Source organism: Poeciliopsis prolifica, unplaced genomic scaffold (genome assembly GCF_027474105.1).
Source record: "Poeciliopsis prolifica strain line A6 unplaced genomic scaffold, Auburn_PproV2 SCAFFOLD011, whole genome shotgun sequence".
Taxonomy (NCBI): Eukaryota; Metazoa; Chordata; class Actinopteri; order Cyprinodontiformes; family Poeciliidae; genus Poeciliopsis; species Poeciliopsis prolifica.
The window spans coordinates 13,215,418-13,236,082 of NW_026562386.1; the positions used below are offsets into that span (position 1 = coordinate 13,215,418).

Consider the following 20,665-nt stretch of genomic DNA (forward strand, 5'->3'; position numbering starts at 1 on the left):
TTAAGTTTTGAGGACTTCTTTAAAGCCCGGTATGTTCTGCTCTGAACTCTGGCTTTTTATGTACTTCTCTTGTGGGACGTTCTAAACAGATGCATCAAAGTTTGAACATCAGTCTGAATTTGTTCACATGTGAAAAGAAATGTGTTGAATCAAAGATAATTTGGTTTTCATTCTACATAAATTGCGACTCTTCTACGCAACCCATCAACCTGCAGGTTCTGACCAGAATTAGCACCAGAGCTCCACCTCCCTGCAAAATGTGCGCAAAGCAGAATTTTCCCGTAAATAAGTAATGAAGAACACTTACAGCGTCTTGGGACGTGCAATGAAAAACAAAACCTCATAAGACAGAAATGTGAGTGAAATGGGGCCTTTATACTCTCCAAATTTTGAACCCACAGCTGTGACAGGCTGAATAATTCATCAGCTGAGCATGACTCCATCTGTAAACAGAAAAACTGAGCAGCTTTTACAAGTACACTGCTTGCACACTTTGTTGAACTCTGGAAGCTTCAAAAAATGTATTTGATGATATGCAATCAAAATGACTGCACTTTTTTTTATTATTTTTTTTAAATCTATGTAACCACACTGTTACATAAGTGTGTAAGGTTTGGGCTGAAAAATAAGCAATTATTCAGCTTCTTCAATGGGGTCTGCTGTTTGAATGGTGAGGTTAGTCCCCTGAGAAACCACTTGGGCAAACAAGCAAATGAAAAAACATTATAAGATTAGTAGAAGATATCTGATACACTGCTTTAAAAAAATACTCCTGCTCAAACAGCACCCACAACATATGCATTGCCTACAAACATACAGTTTGCACACATATCAGTTGAAGACTTCTAGAATTTTTTTATTATTTTTTAATAGCCTATCATAATTATTAGAAATTACAACTTTTTCTTACATATTGTACACTAAATGTGACACTATTCATAAAAAAAAAAGTATTGATAATGGATTAAGAAAATTATGTACATATATACACACACACCTTTGTAGGGCATGTTATTAAATTGTCACTTTTTCTTAATGCATCGTTTACCCCAAGAGGGAGTTTTTTATTTATTTATTTATTTATTTATTTATTTATTCATTTATTTTAAACTCGCCTCTTCGGTAATTAGTACCAGAAAATTGGACTTAATAAACCGACCATCGTTTTATTTTACTTTTCAAAGTTAAAGTCGGTGAAAACTCCACACGGAAGAATCTATGTCCATATATGGTAACGAGAAGAAGGGAAGCCCATCTGGCCTCAGGCTGGTAGATAGGAATCACTTTCCACCGTAGAGCGGGGCGTGTACTTACTATTCATAGACCGCAAACCCGAAAGCAAAGGTTACACATCTCAGAGTTTCTTAAAGTAACAACAGGTTTACCTGAACAGATACTAGAAATGCGACTTGCAGAGTCTGAGGATGAGCTTGAGCAGCTCCAGACAGATGGGGACTCAGAGAGCGACAGCAGCCACAGCAGCCTGGACAAGGACTACGTTCCCAGGGGTCTGGGCCCCGGATCAGGAAAGTGAGTTTTTCACATATGCAAAAAGCTGTGTGTGGGCTTATTGCGGTCTTGCACATTATGAATTGTGCAATTGCAAAAACAAACACAAATTTGTAGAGTGATGACCAGTTAGTTTGCAGGGCGGAGCCGAAATGCACGGCAGAGGGATTGTCATTTTTTTTTTTTTTTTTCCACTCAAACATTTGGGGATTTCAGCAGTGGGGGGCTACTGGTTCAGCCAAAGTTGTCCAGAACGGTTCGGTTACTGAGAACTTCGTCGTGGTTCTTTATCGAACTGCGCGGAAGTGCAAGCTCTTTGTGCACTTGCAACTCCTTTTGTCCTGCACTTAGTTGCGCATAGAGACCTGCAGGAAAAGCGCATGTGGCCCCCGCATCGATGTGGATGGATTGGTTCCGCTTAATAAACAAGATCTACCCTCATCTGCAGTGCACAGATGCACGCAGTGAAGGATGGTTGTTATAACGAGAGGCATCGAAGAGAGAACAGATTTTGATGTGCATTTGAATGCGTTACTTTAACCTGGGGGAAAAACGCGTCCTTAAAACAGCTGTAGGTTACATAAATACTACAACCAACAAATGAGTTTCGGTGTGTTTTTAATCTTCTATCTTAATAAATTCATAAATAAGATCTCAAAATGAATGCATTTCCCATTAGCTGCATAAAAAGATAAGAGTAAGATGCACTGATTCGGTTAGTCAGCATGTATTATCATGGAGGAGATAAGAAGGTGAGATTGGGTGAAACAGCAGCCCAATGCTGTGAACAGAATACTCCAGATGGTTTTACGTGGACTTTAATAATAATAATAATAAAATAATAATAATAATAATAATAATAATAATACAGAAAATAAAATTTTGATTTGATCTGAATGTATGGTATTATTATCCAAGCTTTATTTTTATCTATTTGGATAGTTTATAGGGTTGTATCTAAGCTTATAATTTTTAGATATTATCAAGGGAGATTGCAAAAAGTGACATACTTTAGTATTTGCATATGTAAAGGACAAGTAAGAATTTCCCAAACAGTAAGAAGTAATGGTTGAATATTAACAAATTCAGCATATAACCCAGTGTAGTAAGGTAGATTTTACATAAATAAATTTATATAAATAACCCCAAATACATACATTTGGACATGCTTTGGATCGTAAAGGCTTCATCAGGGAGAAGGAGATTAAGTTTCTTAAATCTTGGATGTAAAGCAGCAGTAAGTAGGACAGTATTTGGGGATTGAGCTTGATGCATAAAAAGTCCTTCCCATCTTGTTGTGATTTATGTTTTCACATCAGTTTGGTATGACTGGGCAGGTGCAGTCTTGAAAAACCTGGGCCTGTATGGACTTCTGGAGGTTATGCATGAGTTATGTTTGTGTACAGAGAAACGTAGTCTTGTCCACTGAGGAACATTGTTGCTTTTTCAAAAGGCTCAAGAGTGTTGCTTACCTCTTCAATAACATTCCACTGCTCTGTCTTAAAAATGAGGTACGCATTTTCCTTTTGGCGTCAGTGCTAGCTCAGAGAATGCAGAAGGTATCGGCCATCTTTGCTTCAACTGTCTGGACAGTAGGGGTAGGTATTTATCGTATTATCATTTATTGTGATAAATTGCTTAAGATAAATTCATGAAAAGAAATACATTTCAATTAATGATGTTTAAAAAAAACCCCAAAAAACTGTATTGTCACAATTGCCATTTTTACCAATTTCTTTACCTTGTTCAATGACAGTATCAATAAATACCAATAAATTTGAAAATATGATTAAATTAATTTATTGCATACAGTTTAGCAATACAAATCACTTGTTTGTCCTAAAGTGAGATGTTACAAATAGTTATGTTTTTCAATTGCACTATCTGTGTTTGTGGTGCTGATTGCTGTCACAGTCATACAGATATCTAAAAATGAAGTAATAAATAGTAATGTTGAAGTTATTGTTATTACAATAGTGCCACAAAATGTCATAATAAATCTAAGTCCATGTTGCCCTTTGCATATTGATGCTGTGCCCATTTTCTGCTGCTTCTACATCATAGTGCACATTTTTAAAAAAATCTTCAACAAGACATTTTGCAGCAGCCACACACCAAACTGAAAGCTCTGGTTCTCTTCAGAGCTTTTAGCATTGTCACGTTCAGGGTATGCATCACAGATCGCATAAATGTCCACTTATGCTTTTCTGCCGAAACTTTCACTGCTGCTACAGTATCAGCACTATTGTCATGGACGACGGTTATGACTTTCTCCTGTAGAATGTCAAACCACTCTGCAATATTTGCTGCTGTGTGCTTTTCTTCCAGTAGCATTGTTGCCATACTGTGGAACTCCATTTTCCAGTCCTCCCCAAGAAACTGTTATGCCTCCAAATATTTGTGCCTTTTGTCTCTTTTAGGGTGTTTTTAAACTTGTCTTTGACTTCTTCATACATTTTCGCCACCATTTTTGTGAAGTAGGATCTGGGAGGAAGGACATAATTTGAAAGCCGATGACCCTGCTGCAATCGAAGTAGCACTTTCAGTTTGTACATTGAGTTCTGCAGGCTTATCTTATTGTAAATAGTAAAAGTACACTGCTATTTAATTATTTATTTTTGATGCTTACCTATCAGTAAATATTACAGTATTAATTTTTCACACAACCGATACACTATTACTCAATACTCTGCCAGCCAGTCACTATGATTAGTTGGTAGGCATTATATCAGCCAAAATATGCCTCATTGTACATCTGTAACATGACAAATTATCACTCATTTAGGAAAATAAACAACACCTATTGGCAGCTGCGGACAAGCTTGATTCATACAGCAGGTGTTTTCTCTTCAGGTACTTCAGATGTCCGTTTGTTTCTGTAGTAAGTAACTTAAAATGCAGTGGTGAGATGCAAAGCAGACCTTTTTCAGTGTCTAGACTGCTTAAGATGGTTCACATCTAAAGCAGGACTACCTGACTGTTAGTCCTTACCTGACTGTTAACCATCTACAGTGATGGTTCAATCAGGTTCCAATACATGTAGTACTCTTACAATTTAGAGTGACCAGTTCATTTAATATCTATGTTCTTCAAATTTTAGAAAACTAGAGGGAAAACCATCCAAGCTCTAAATAGAAAGAACATAATTTGAACTCAGGGCTTCTTACTGCAGAGCTGAAGGGTTAAAGATTCAACCATGCAGTCTGGTTGCATAAACACTATGACATAATATTACATACAGTTCTCGATTCCTCAACCATATTCAGTATTATGGTCTCAAAATATTTATACTCCTTCTGATTCATATTTACAGTTAATTTTTAATGTGTTTTTGAAACTTTATCTCTTAGATATTTTTTTTATTCAGTCGGCTAATCTACACAGCTGTTGGAGGAAAAAAAAATAATAATAACCTTGAGCTTTACAATACAAGAATTAATATATCTTGTTCATATTATTGGGCCTCAAGGAGACATGCCTCTTACTCCAACCTAATCTTAACTGCTCATTACAGAGTGAACAGCTTCACAGGAATGGCTCTGTGATATACATAATCAAACCTGTTTGTCAAGTGTAGGCTCTCAAGTTTTTCCAGGAGAAATGAGGGACGATAAATGTCATATCCATTTAGGTCTTAGTCAGACAACGTGCCAACTGTTACTGTTTAATACAATGTGGACTTTACAGAGAGTGTTTGTTTTACTTTTATAACATGCACTGCTGGAGCGATTCCAAGAGACTGCAGAGGAAGAGGTTGAAATTATGAACAACATGATAGGCATGGGCTTGTAAGCTGAATTAAAAACACTGGGGTTTGGTGTCATGGCATTAAGTCACACACACACACAAAAATCTATCTTTCAAACCCTGATAAAATAAATTTTGAACTGTAACATTGATGTTAAAACTTTATTGTTGCTGTCGATTCATATACCAACTGCATATAGCATTTTTTAAAGTAAAAAAAACTTATTGTTGAGAGTGTCAACAAAAAAAAATCTTCGCTTACCTATAACCACCCACCTGGTTGTCCATCCGCCTATCATATCTATATATTTTTTGGATAAGTTTTAGAAACTCTGTAGAGCTAAGTCTGGAAAAGTATGAGCTTTTTACATAAGCTATGTTTATGAACACAGCTTAAATATCTTTTGATGTTAGGAAATCTATAATGTATTAGTAGTTCAAATAAGTAAAATGTTACACCTTTGATATACCTTGGCAGCTGGCCCAAACCTACAGCATACATGTAGGGCTCTTGTCAATACTGATACTCAATGCAACATCTGCAAGAGGTAATAATATAATATGTTTTCTCTTATTATTTTAAACTGGTGGGTTGGAACATGGTTATAAATTGTCTGATGATGTTCCAGCTTTGTTCAAAGAACAGTTATTACCTTGTATATCATTAACCCTTGTCCATCTCCTTCCTGTACAGAAAAGTCTTCACTGATGAGGAGAGTTCAGCTGCTGAGTGGAATTGTAGCCCTGCAAAGAGAAGAGCTTCGAAAAGGCAATGTCGCTCTGTATATGCCTCTCCACTGTCATCGCCACTGACGACTGGATCCAAGACATGGGAGGGGAGACGCACTTGTAGAAAGAAGGTCAACAATGCAACTACACCCAAAAATCACTCCTCATCTCGCAATTCTCGTAAGAGACTCTTCAGTCCAGGCAGGAACACTCAGAGCAGGAAGCGCCAAAGACGAGACTTAGGGCCAGACAACGATGGAGATGATGGCGACCGCTGGCGAAATATTGATGAGGAAGATGCCGAGCCTCCTCAGGCACGGTTCCGACCACAGAGGGATGTAGGTCCTCAGCTGAACAGAACAGCAAGTTACACACCACTTGAGCTGTTTCAGCTGTTCTTCACTACTACAGTAATAGATACGCTGGTAAGAAATACTAATACATATGGGGAGAAGAAATGCCAAGGCCAGAGGGAAAGCTGGGTGCCTGTTACAGCAGCAGACATGTATTCTTACATCTGCCTTGTCCTTTACATGGGCATTGTACCACTGAAAACTCTGAAAGAGTTCTGGAGAGGATCTACACTATTCAGTCTGCCATTTCCTGCTTCTGTCATGCCTTGCAGACGTTTCCTTGCCATATCCCGCAGCCTGCATATGAATGATCCCACTAAGGAAGCAGCTAATGATCAAAAGAAGGGAACACTGGGTTATGACAGACTCTTTAAGATAAAGCCACTGTATGAGCAGATTCTGGAAGCCTGTCACACTCACTTTCACCCACACCAGCACATCTCTATAGATGAACGAATGGTGGCGAGCAAAGCAAGGTTTGGATTTAAACAGTACAGCAGAAATAAGCCAACAAAATGGGGATTTAAGCTCTATGTGTTGGCAGACTCAATATGTGGCTACACCTTGAATTTTTTTGTTTATGTCGGAAAAGATGGGGAACCCACAGGGAAGGGGATAAGCTATGATGCTGTGATGAGACTACTGAACATTCCTTTTCTAGGCAAAGGCTACAAGCTCTATGTTGACAACTTTTACACTAGTCCAGCTCTGTTTCTTGACCTTCTTAAAAGGAAAATCTGGGCCTGTGGCACTATTCGCTCCAACATAGCAGGTTATCCCAAAGAAAAACCAAACAACATGCCGGACAAAACACCCAGAGGAACCATTAGGTGGATCAGAAAAGGGAATCTGTTGTTTGTTAAGTGGTTTGACACCAGAGAGGTAACAATGTGCACCACTATGCACAAAGCTTACAGCAATGATATGGCAAAGCGAAAAGTGAAAAACAAAGACGGACAGTGGACAGTAAAGCATGTTCCCATTCCAGGTTGTGTCAAAGACTACAACAAGCACATGGGAGGTGTTGACTTATCCGATGCACTTATTGGCTATTACAATGTCCTTCACAAGACACAGAGATGGTACAAAACTCTGTTCTACCACTTTGTTGACATAGCAACAGTAAATGCCTTCATCCTCCACAAAGAAATGTGCAAAATGCAAAATCGACCAACAGGTACACAGAAACTCTTCAGGGAGAAACTCATTTTGTCCCTGGCTCAGATAGGCTCTACTCCACGCCGGTCAGGCCCACAAAACCTTATGCTCTCCATCTTTCCATTTGGAATGCCCGCTGTGCCTCCAATGAAAATCAAGCCTGGTGCATTAAACACAGTGCCACCGTCGTCCTTTTCTGATGTGGTGCTTGGCTCGGCTCCTTTCTGCCCTGTGGAAATCAGCCAGAATACTTCCACTGGTGAGGCAGCTGTTTCAGAGTGTGATGCCCCAGGTTTAGGGCACCTGCCTGCTTACTTTTTTGAACAAATGAGCAATGTGGCCTCCAGAAATCGGGCCACCGCTGGAAGGAGGTCATGTGTGGTCTGCAAGAGAAAATCACCTGTCTACTGCAGCACTTGTCACAAGACACTTTGTTTCACAACTCTAAGAAACTGCTATAGTAAATGGCACAGAAGCAATAGCATCTGTGTCTAATAATGGACAAAAGTGAGTAACAGGTACATCTTTAGCATTAGTTTACCCTCATTCTTACATTTTTGGTCTTTTTTGAAAAACCCATCCAAGAATACAAAGCGTTACCTAGTAGTATTGTTTACGGTTAAGTAGCATACTTAAACAGTTATTTAGATAATGTCCTCACAAACTAATATGAGGAAAGCAAGAATATGAAGCACTGCTGATTTTTCGTGCTTCCCCACTTACAGAAAGCGTAAAGTTGTAATTCTTAGGATAGATACACCTCAAAATTTGAAGTTTTTTACTTCATCTTTAGTATCGATGCATTCATAGTATGAGTTATTCATGTAGCCTAAAATCAGAAACTGGAAGAAATTTACATATTTTATTGCTACATATTGACTTTAGAAAGGAACATTCATCAGAAATCCTCTTTCATCTCAAGAGGACATTTGTACTTGATGCCTAAATTAGAAGCAACACTTAATGGGGCAGCACTCTTGCTTTTTCTCTCTACAAGGGTGTTAATTTGGTGATCTTTGACCTTTATCAGACATGCACCATTTTCTCTTAGGAAGATTAAATGATATAAATTGTAACCTGTCACAATGCGTTTTAAGGTGATAGCACAACTGCTGTAATTTTAATAACAGAGTGAGAAGCTTAGAATTTTATACTGAAAACTGTAATATGAGCACATTTCTGCAATAAGTTAACATCCAAACAAGCCTTCACTTTTATTAGGACAGGGGTTTGTCAGTATACACTATTTTTTTATTTTGATCAGTGATCCATGAAGCCTGAAATTACATCACCACTGCTCGATAATGTGAACTTCCTTTAACTGTAAATTTCTCACAGCTTTAGAGTATTTCTTGATATCTTACCTCGGGTTAGGCATGAAGCTACTTTGCTCTCAGGTAGTATTCAAATATGTAAATATGGACTTTGACACACTGAGGTTGAATACTACTGTGGACCCTGACAACAACTTGAAAAGTACATACGGCATTGTTTTGCCACTGTATCACAACATTGTACTGTATTGACATCTGTATTGAATTTTGATAATGCAGACTTTAAAAAGTTAGTCTATGGCACATATTTTTCTTCACATTTATTCCACATCCTACTTGTAGACTACAACATTGCTTTTAAAAACATTTCTGTGCTACTTTGTCTTAGCTCGAACAAAAGTCTGAGTAAGGAGTGCAATCAAAGCACCAGAGGTATTCATGTAGATCACTTTTTTGCATCGACAGCTCAGTTTGCCCTGGAAAAATAGGCCTCCTGTTAAATCATTCTAAAAGAGGCTCTTTAAGTAACAATACCCAAATAAAAAATGTCCACTAAGTAATCTAAAAACTGTAAAAATTAAAGTTTGCTACAGATACGTGAAATGCATGGCAGTAATTTCTTTTAAATTAGTCAAGTACTCTGCTTTATGCATTGACTTACATATTCTGAAGTATCTGTCAAGCATACACATTTGGACATGATTTCAAAACCAAACAAGTGTTGTTTAGGTATCTAATTAGCATATGGTGAATATTGCAGCAAGAAAAATCACCTAAAGAGCAAAAGCATAAATATAAAACTGGTTAGATTGAAAACTACCAAAAATAATAAAAAAATATGTTTTTGTAAAGTCTCAATCTGGATGGCACATAATATTAGAAGCTCGGTGTAAAACCTTGAGCTAGTAATTTTACACCAACGTCCCAAGATACATGATTATGTGATCTACTAAAAAAACTACAATAAGAATATAGTTTCAGATATATATTAAGAGGTTTTTTCTTCTGTTATAAATTGGTGAGCAATTTCTGACTCTCCTGTAGAAATGGTAAGCAGTTAACTTCAGCATACAACTCTAGATCACTAGTTAATTATTAAACTTAATTGTGTTTGTGTCATTTATTGGTTGTTTGGACTTTGGCTTGAAAAACTAAAGGCTGGCATAATTTATAAAAAAACAAATAATATTTTAACTAGTTGCAGTAAGAGCTTCAACTTGCTGCGTTTTTTATTAAAGTAGTGTGTGTGTGTTTTTCTAAGAATGTGGAGAAATCTTTAAAGCTTCCACAGTAGTGTACTTGTGCATGTTCAAGGGACTTATCTGTGCTTGGAAATTGTAGTATGGGAACAGAATTACTTTCACAGTGAAATAACTGAAAGGGACTTTAAATGAATTTCCTTTTTTATATATATGAAAAAATGTCATAATGTGAAGGAAAACATTTCAGAACAAGTTTGTACTATATGGACCAAACCTGATTTCAGGACAACATACTTGAATTTCCAATGTTCCTATTTACATGTGTGTATGTGCAGCTGTACTGAGTTAGATTCTTAGGACCTCAGTTCTTGTGCAGAAGTAGTATAGTTGTTTTCAATGTTTATGTGCATAATGTTATTTTTTTTGTGAGCACTGGACAAATAATAGAGCAGCTTCACTGCAATGTGCTGAGAGGATTTTGACACATTGGTAGAAATGCTTTAGAAACATGATTCTGTGGCACCAAGTACGTAAAATAATGATGTGCTGCATCTGGAGTGTTATGTAACTTTTTTTAAAATTTCCATACGAGCAATTTGAAAAGCTGTGTGTTGGCTTCACAGCTTTTGTGTGAAGCCAACTCTTGAGCTAGACATATCCACAAAGAGATTGTTTAATTTTAAACCACAGGATCACTAATTTACAGTATGTCCTTCATAACATTACTCACACAAAACTATATTCATTGACTATTTGTGCTTTCAAGACTTATAAAGAGAAAAAGAAAATACACTTGTGATATTGGAAAGGTCCCTATATTGGAAAGATTTTTTAAAATTATTTTTATTATTTGAGCAGGCGTTCTCACAGAAATATATCAAGCTCATAGAAATATGGAGTCATAATAACCCTCAAGTATCATTTGAGTTTACATTTCATATGGCTTTTTTTTCTTTCATTTTTTAAAAATAAATTAAATATGTAAAAACAATATGGAAATTTTTTTTCCGATACTTCCATGATACAAGAGTTAGTGTTTTAAGTGTATTCTTTATTTTGAATGAGGTAATTTGTCTCTGCCATTATGAGTGCTAATTTTATCTCTTTAAATTTCTTCTACATATTTTCTATAAACAGTTATGAAGGTAGAAAGGTAGAGGTAGAATGTGTTTATATGTGCATGTTTTTATAAGCTATTTCAGTGAAAGTTGTACTTTTAGCAACATGTACAATATTATAGTCCTATTTTATACTTTCTGTTGACTTTTTTGACACTGTACATTTTTATAAGGAGTTTAATCAAAAATAAAGAAATTACAGAGCAATCTGGCTGCTTCCTTTCTTGAGTGTCTGTTATTTAAAGCCGAGTAGAGAGGGCAGAGGTCTTACTGGATCATTGCCAAGCAAACATGTTTAGCATTTTAAAATGATCGCATTCAGCAGGTTAAGTGTTTAATAGGAATTAAAAAGGCTAAATGTAATTTTCAAGAAGTATGGCATTTTTAGGCAAAACTGCATAATTACATCCCAGGCCTGCCTAGAATACTCTAAATACAAACATCAACTGGTTATGAACCAACTTGCTGTTTATCAGCAGAATAGCTTATGTATTTAATTTTTTTTACATTTAGCTTGTGCTTTATTGACCACAAAAATAATTAAAGTGTGTTCTCTTTCAATAAAAAAACAAGGGAAGTGGTGGCAGCTTAGTTAAGTCAGGATCATGAAGCTTGAACTGATTCATGCATTCACTGCCAGGCGGCAACTGCAGCAGTATTATGGCTGTGATTTACAACTTGATATCTACGTTCAAAGAGACTTTGCAGAAAGAAGCAGCACTCAGGTGGAGGTGAGAATCCTTCTGTGATTACATATCCTGTGTCTGCAGATAACAAGACTGTTCAACCATCTGCCAGTCACAGGCACTGACATTATTTGGCTTTCTCCTGAATGTTAAATTGGGAGCAATTCTCAAGCTGCTGCGCTAAATCTCATTTCCCAAGTCATAAAGCAGAGAATTCACAAAGACAAACTTTTGGTTTAATTTCACAGGAGATTAATAGTCTTCTACAAAGCAGCATAAGTAACGTGTGGCAAAATGTAATGTCTACAGACAAAACAGATCTTTGTTGAAACTTATTTCGCGCACTGCTTAATCCCTTTTGAAAGCTTCTTTTGGTTGTCAAAGCTGTCAGTGAAGCTTAGGAAAGTTCTGACTTGTGCTTTTTTCTTTCGTGAAGAGCCTCTCAATCTCACAACTGAACTGTACTTGCAGAACAGAATGAAGGACATTCTACACATTACTGCTCTACCAGTCAGTTGTGTTGACATGTGCCGGTATGAACCACAATAGTGTTTAACATATTTCTTGTGGAAAAACATTTCCTTGAGAAAGAAAAAATATCAATTGGAGGTGATACTGTGTGACAGCATGTGCTCTCACACTGTACTGAAGGTCAAGACAGCGTTTGGAACAAATGAGTTTGGCGTATTAACCACTGTGTAAATAATTTCATAGTTTATGATAATGCAAACTCAAACCTTATATAAGTGTACAAATTGCTTAAATAAATTATTTTATTTACCAAATTTAATCTCTAATATTTACAATTCCAGATTTTAGCTTAACCTGCAGGATTTTCTGCAGGAGTAACGTAGATTTTTATTTTAAATTTTTCATCCAATACCTTAACCACATCTCACACAAAAATTATGTAGTTGGATTCTGTTTAATAGAATTTTAATACAATGTAGAGAATGCAAGGACAAAAGAAGACAACCTTTTTCCTACAAAAATATATCTAAAGGATAATCTGAATTTCTATTTAGCCCCTTTTTCTCTGACAACCCCAAAATAAAGTAAAGCAGTTTTAAGTTACAGAATGCATTGGAAAATCACATACATAGAAATGTGTGAAACAACAATACAAGAACCTGATACGATTGAAAGCAAGAACGCAAAACTCAACAAGAAGTGAGACTGAAGTAAATTAAACAAAACATAAAAGTCGGAACTGAAAAAGAAGAAGCTCGGCAAATCTCTGCTATGACACTGAAGATACCAAATCCTACAAAGTGTCAGTAATTTCTTTTGAAAAACTTCTGAGCACATTATTCAGTTTGAACCTGATCAAAGCCCCAGAGCAGGTGGTCAGCATATGTCCTGACAATACTTGGTGGCCGTCATTATGCTGATGGTGCCAGAAGTCAACACCCTGCTGCTGTGCTCTGGCAGGATAAAACTGTATCACATCATTACACACCATTACTGCTGTTAATGAAGGCAACAGCTCTGAGCAAAGGATACTGTGTTTGTTATCTGACTCATTAAATGAACCAATGTGTGAATGACCAGGAGATCGATTATCAAGTCATTCAGCTGCTCAAATGCTAGGCATCTTCTTCTTCTTCTTCAAAGACCCTTTCTGACACTCATCAGTCACAAGATCCTTACCCCGCATGGTAGTTATGTTCTTCATGCTATTGTAGCCATTTATCTTTATCTAGTATTGACTTTTTATTCTGTAAAAAATGAGAAGACAACTGCACTGAACCCCATTGAAAACCATATGGTTATTCCACCAAATATTGATTTCTGAACTCTTCTCGAGTTAAAACATTAGTATCATTTTAAAACTGTCATTTTATGCCACAATCACATGACCAAGTTATATTAAGTTGTTCAAATGCTAAAAATATCAAACATGATGCAATTTCAAACTTGAAATCCTGCCTTTCGGTCTTTCACTCCACCTCCTTTGCATTATCACAGCATCATTTCTCTGTTAAGCCTTTAACATCAAGGAACTCTCCAGATATGTTTTTTGAGGAGGGAATGAAGTAAGATGATTTTACATAACATCATTTCTTTAAAAGCAGCAGAAAGACAAGAAAATGCATATCTGTAGTAGCAGCAATAGAAAATGTGCACAAAGCACTAGCAGATTGCCTCTGTCTGAATTTACAAGGAAATATCAACTGGCTATAGCATAGTTTTCCCAGGTTGTTTTTCAATTATTTCCAAATTCATGCAGCATACACAAAAGTGAGGCATGTGTCACATAGATGGATGTATGGAAAACTTTTAAAATTGGTTTCAAGAGCCTGACAGAAAAGTGAACATCAAACTACAGTGCTTGAACATGACTTGGTGCATTGTGAGAGCATGTTTTTTTCACTAGTTGTATGTCATCCATCAGAGGAGTTGCACACTTGTCATTGGGGACTTACTCTCTGCTCACTGCAGGACATTCATTAGATGAAGGTCAGACGAAAACACCAGCTGCTCTTTATTAACACTGAACCTTTCAATGCAGCCATCTGCTGGCTGGCAGAATTTATGTTTCAATCATTTTAGGAAAAATTTGTGCAACCGGTTCCTGTCTGGTCATTGATGGCCTTCTGCTGAGCTAACACCATAACACTTGAACCTGTAAAATTAATCAATAATTTTAAAGCACATTTTCCTTTTTGATAATTACAGTGTAAGTGAAAAAAGTTCAAACCTAACTGCAGCTCTCATTACGGACATTTTCAGACCAAAGAACAAAGTTTGTTTTCACGCCTAACACTCCAGTGGACCAGGCTTAATAGGAGACTCAATGAGGTTAAGGTTAGCAGCTTCTGGTTCGCAATGCAGCTGAACACATCAACCAGTCTGTTTGCATAACATTTTTCTTTAACCATATTGTTTTTCAGTTCAATAAAATTTCTTGTTTTTTTCTCCTGAACTTCTCCTCATTCTAACCATATCAAATTCCAGGAAGTTCTTACCAGCAGCAAAAACTGAGAAATTTTTGCCAGACCATTTTCTATCAGAGGTGTTGCATTGTTCTCACTCTACCGCTGCTGGTGAGCTATTTCTCCTCCATAGCTTACTGTATATCTATTTGTATTGATTATGTTTACCCACAATGCACTGTTGGAGTGTTCTGCATTTCAATCACCCAAAGTGGGTCATAGTTAGTTTTTTTTTTTTTTTTTTGAGCTGCATCAGGGTTTGATTGCACACTCACAACTCTCCAAATAAGTTTGACTTTACAAGCAAAGGAGCTTTTGTCTGATTCAGCAGAGCTTAGATGAATGCACCCTGTAAGTCCATTTACAATTTGAGAAAATAAATGCAAATGGTCCAACCGATTAGAAACCAGTGGTAACAGCTATGCCAGCCTCTATCAATTACTTGATAAAAATAAACTAATTTTCCCCACATTCAAATTCTGAAAACAGCATCTTCTGTGAATTTTGCTATGACTTCAGTGGAATAAACAAATAACAGAAAAGCGTACAGGTTAAGGACACAAGCTTTACTATTCAATACATTTTATGCTGTATGTTTATATGGTCAATGTTTGTTACAGTCAGTTGTTGAATTTCACAAATGATTACACCAAGGAATATTGTTTTAGGTGTTAACTTGATTTTTCACAAACTTTTTCCATTTTTGTTTAATCTTTTTTAAATAAAGAAATGGATTATATATATTGTGGGGTGAGAGATTTTGTGCAAGTTAGAAGAATAGCTATAAAAGCCCATATCATTTATATTTCATTGAATTAATAGCAGCTACTGTGTATGTTGAGGATTTTCTAGCAAAATCTCAACAAACAAGGAGGAGTGGCTGGAATTAAACTACACATGGTGAGGGGGGTCACGACTTTGAGGCAATGATTTAAATGAAGGAAAGCTTTATTTCACACATATGGAGCACAAATGCCTTTGAGCAATAGAAAGATAAATCCATATGCCCACAACATGGTACCAAATATGTTTGCAGAAATAAAGCCTCCTCTCACCTGAACACTTGCCCTGGAGCTCCAGCATTTCAAGACTCTTGTCATTGTGAACTGTACCACTGTACCATGTATAACGTTAGTACCATATTTTCTGGACTATAGAGCACACCTCAGTATGAGCCATACCAGCAAAGTTTTTTGTTTTTTTTAAAACTGGAAACATTTATATATAAGCCGCACCGGGCTTATATATCCACCGGCTGTTTTTTTCTAGATAAATAAAATATAAGAATAACTCTGACAAAAGAACAATATTTTCCCTACTTCTAAATCTTGAAGTACACCAGCCAAACCAATGGAAAGGCCATGCACAGAGAAAGTTTCAGAGCAGTTCTGAAAGAAAACAAAGTTGCCGGCCTGACATGCAACGCGGCTTTGTTCTTGCTCCTGTCGAATGTAGCAGCTCATCTTGGTGTACTGGAGCGTTAAATTAGTGCAGTCACAGTTACGGAAAAATGTTGTTGGAGGGTTCAACTGTCAGCAGTTAATCTGGTGTGAATGTTAAGACAGCCTTGCAGAACATTTAGGTCACATACCTCTGCACGATTTTGGCTGAAAGCTACAAATCCAAGCGTGAATCCATGATGTGTTCTCTGGCAGCTGAAATCAATTATGGAAAAAAGCAGCAAGTGCTATGATAGCCACTGATCTTTTTTTATTTTTTATTTTCAAAAGCAGAAGCAAAAAATCTCAAATTACTTTTTTAATGTTACAATTGATTTGTTTTGTATGCAGTTGAAACTTAAACTGCTTGTACATTCACTTGACAGCGTTGATTTGCTCTTTAAAAACTCTTGCCACTTTCGAAAGTTTATGCATGAGAACGATTGATGTCAATGACAGTGAGTCATCTAGTTTTCTGTCTTATTCACAAGGAAGGCGGTGTGTGTGCATGCGAGTGTGTGTTCTTCTGTGTGTGCCTATGCAGTCCAAGGACACTGAATGAGATAATTGGAGATGACTGATATCCTCGCAGTTATAATTGTGTCATTACCAGTCTGTGGAACATGATCATTAGTCCCTGTGGTCTGTTCTGTAATTAACAGATTGGCAGTGACTTAAGGGAAGAGAAGTTTCTGCCCCTGTTCAGACTAGACTAAAGCCAAGTCTTCACCTTCTGAATGAAATGCATTTAAATGTCGTCAAGTAACTTTTTAAAGCCATGTCCTAGAATGTCCCAGTTGAAGTGGCAACTTCTCAAAGTTGTGTACACTAATGACTGCAACCTCCTTGGAATGAAGGGCTTTTAAAAAATATTTATATCCATTGGACTTTTTTCATTTTATCATGTTACGATCTCAAATGTCAATGTATTTTGTGCAAGACGTCTATAAATAGAAATGTGATGTGCATCTTCTTAAGCTGTTACCCCCATGACCCGACCCCGGATAAGGGGAACAAAATTAATGAATGGATGGATGGATGGACAGACGGACAGATTTGTATTCATTCCTTTGGAGACAATACAGTTCGGTTTTCACAGATTCAGCCACCTGCAAATTGTTTTGCAGAACATAACTCCAAATAATTTGCAGAAAATTCCCCTATTTGCACATTTCTTTCTGGAGTTTATCTAAAATGTTCAAAAGAAAATGAAGCTTGGGAATCTGAAATACAGACACAATGCTACTTAATATCTTATTGGCTCGGATTTGTAAAGCAGAAAAGAGAGTCATTCATTATCCTTGCCCTGAGTGGCTGCATCACCAAGAGGGGAGATTAGAAATAACTTTAATAGTACCAAGATGGCTTCCATTGCACACATTAAGGTATGCTAGGTGTTTAAACCATGAAAATAAGCTGCTTTTCTGCGGTTCTTTTAAGTATTTATGGAATTCAGCTACTCTGCGAGTACGGAGAGTCCATTGTTCCTTCACTGAAGTGACCTCTAGTCTTTTGGGATAAACTTTAAACATCTAGAAGGTCTTTGACTTTGAGTCTTTGACTTTTTTTCTTACTAAGAAAAACAACTTCTGTCTTAGTTGGATTTGGGTCTTTACTTTAACTGATGTTTAAACACATGGATTTGTTATTATTCCAATTCTAGCGCTGGCTGGATGTTTCATCATAAACCTATGACCCAAATCTCTTCATATTTACTCTTCATCTGCTTTTAACAGCTTATCTGCCCACAATAATAATATTTTGTGATCTGAAACAATGCACAATGTGTAACTTTAGAGGATTTCAAACAAAACAAAGAAAATTCGGACTGCTAAATTCGGACTGCTATTGAAGCTTTGTATACAGTACATATAAATCAAAGAAAACACTCAGAAAGAAGGGAAGAAAACACACAATACTTAAAATCAAGAAGCATAAAATTGTCAAAACACACACACACACAAACGATCCATGCTAATTAAATAAAACAGACCTTTAGGTAATCTGCATTCACTCCCATTAGGCTACTTAGAGCAAATTAGTTTCTAGCCTTGCATGGGAGCTTTCAGGCTCGGTTCCAGTGAAAATTTGGGCACTCCAGCTCATGGACCATTCAGAGCAGTAAGCCAGCAAACCCTCTGGCTCAAGGATTACCAGCCCAATCCCCCCACAGCTCAGAGATGGTCAGGAAATTGAACGGAAATAAGCAGGGATAAATAACCGTATGAGGAATGAGGCAAGGGAGCGAAGCCATGCCAAGGACAGCGTTGGCTGTGTTGGAACACATGCATTCGGTGAAGTGCAGATGGCAGAGATGGATGCCACCCAGAAGAGAGTTTGAGAAGTGGGACAGGGAGAACAAGAGGAGAGAACAGCAGCGCACTGTACACTGTTGTTCTGTGAAATAACTGTAATTTATTACAGGTCTTTGAGTGACCTTTTAACAGAGCGCTCACCCACTGAGACTTCAGGAGGCCTCAGACTGCCAGTGTTACACTGTGGGCTGAATCAATCCACCCACTGCACACTGAGAAACTCTCCTCACACGTTTGGACTTTAAACATTTTGGACAGAGCTTGGCTGGCGGCACTGCCTATACTTTCCAATCCTGTCTTCCCTTCCATTATCTCTGCCGAGGCAGTCATAAAAAAGGCATAGTTTATGCCTGTGTGTGCCTGCTTGAGCTTGAGGTGCGAAAAAGATCCTGCTTGTTGTAATTGTTTGGAATACTTCTTTAAAGAATGAACTATTCATTTCTGTCCATTTTTCAGAAGATGCTGTTGCTTTCCGTAACAGTATGCACATTTCATAAAAAATAAGTTTTTTTTTTGTTTGTACTTTTGTTTTACATATTTCTTAAAACTATCACTGTCCAGGTTTATTTTCACTAATCTGTGAAAAAACTGTCAAGAAGCAGGAGGAAGGTCTAAGTGCATATAAGCTCGAGATTAATATCAATAGCTTGATTAATAAGTGATTAATTACAGATCCTGCAGTTAACTTAAATTAAATTAAAATTAAATTGAATTTAATTCCTAATATATATATAAAATGCTTTTAAAAATTAGTGAGATGTTGTTGATAACTCTGCTTTGTTCATTTCTTTTTAATGGTCTCCGCAGACTCTGAGAAGAAGTTGTTCTACTTGGTCAAAGAGAGTTTTGATGCTTGGGGCAATTTTAGGTTCAATACTTTGTGTCAGATTCTGTGGATGACTTTCAACCTTTCAATGCCTTACGAAAGAGTCATTTAAAGTGAGCCAGACTGCTTCCCACAATTCATTTTAAAACAATAATCGCTATTCATGGCCTCCACGATGTCACTTTTGTCTTATTGTTTTAAAAAAGAGCTACATTTGTTTAAGCCTAGAAAAACAAACAAACAAAACAAAAAAAAACATCATGAACAGTTTTCTCACATCTAGTCAAAAATTGTTTATACTTGCTGGAAAGAATTGTGAAAATATCACTTCTCTCAATGTTAAAGCTTATGAAACATTCAGGGTGTTTCTGTAATGGGCATAGTTGTTATCAACCCAAGTAAAATGGATATTTTAGTACAGCGAAGGAAAAAATTCCACTTCACAGCTGTTTGAGAGATAAGCACCTGCAGCACCACACAAAGCAGCTTATTTCGTTGCAGCCAGCCCAGAACAACACATTGATGCTGGTCTGCACTGTGGTAAATAAAATAGCAGAATCTGGAAAAATGAAAAAAGAAAAAGAAGGGATTTCTAGCCAGTGAAAAAGCTCTTACATGGATTTAGCTTTAAGGGTGTAAAAAGTATCACACGTGTAACAAATGCGTCAATTTAAATGTTTAGGCATTTTTTGTGCACTGAGCATGGGTTTATTAATAATTTCATTATTAAACACATTATTTACTAAAATCAAGACGTTTTTAAAAGCAAAAGTGCAATAAAATGTTATTAGATTTATGTTTATAGCTACAATTCACAAGAATGTCGTAAAAGAAACTTACAAGACAAATAGGTTCAATTCATTCCTCCTTCAGCTTCCTCTGTGTCCTTTTGGCTTCTGAACTTTGATGAAACTGAGATGAGAAATCCTCAAAGTGAGGCCGACAACAGCAGACTTACGGCGACTTTCAATCGAGTCCGGTTTAAAAAATATTTCCGATTCCAAAAAACTTGACTAGCAATTTGTCATATTTCAATCTTTGCTTACCACCAAATAAAAACAATTCTGCATATTTTAATAGAAGCTCATTCAAACAATACGTTTTAGACATTTAAATTCCAGTGACATTTGCACTGAACATTTGTTGAGACAGAAAACAATTTGAAATAAGAAATTTTCCACTCAAAGGAAACATTCAATATTTAAAATGTTATTTTTCTTATGACGGATTTATTTAAACCACTAACAGTAATGGACTTGGACTATAATTATGTTAAAAAGAGGGACTTAGAAGTGAAATCCTGTCTATAAGAGTAACACTATGAAACCTCATCCAGTTATTGAACTCTTTTACATTCATGAATCAGTTGGCCT

The 20,665-nt window shown here is 36.7% G+C and overlaps 2 protein-coding genes across 2 annotated transcripts in view; one reads left to right on the forward strand and one right to left on the reverse strand.

Moving 5' to 3' along the window:
• The window catches only part of LOC129364136 (protein kinase C-binding protein NELL1-like), a 201,828-nt gene that overhangs the window by 84,921 nt on the left and 96,242 nt on the right, over nucleotides 1–20,665 (reverse strand). The gene's annotated exons all lie outside the window — the stretch shown is intronic.
• LOC129364137 (piggyBac transposable element-derived protein 4) lies at nucleotides 1,397–8,662 on the forward strand. The gene is made up of 2 exons (XM_055036588.1): nucleotides 1,397–1,530; nucleotides 5,951–8,662. Exons 1-2 carry the CDS (start codon nucleotides 1,403–1,405, stop codon nucleotides 7,989–7,991), a joined length of 2,169 nt encoding a protein of 722 aa, XP_054892563.1. The 5' UTR covers nucleotides 1,397–1,402; the 3' UTR covers nucleotides 7,992–8,662.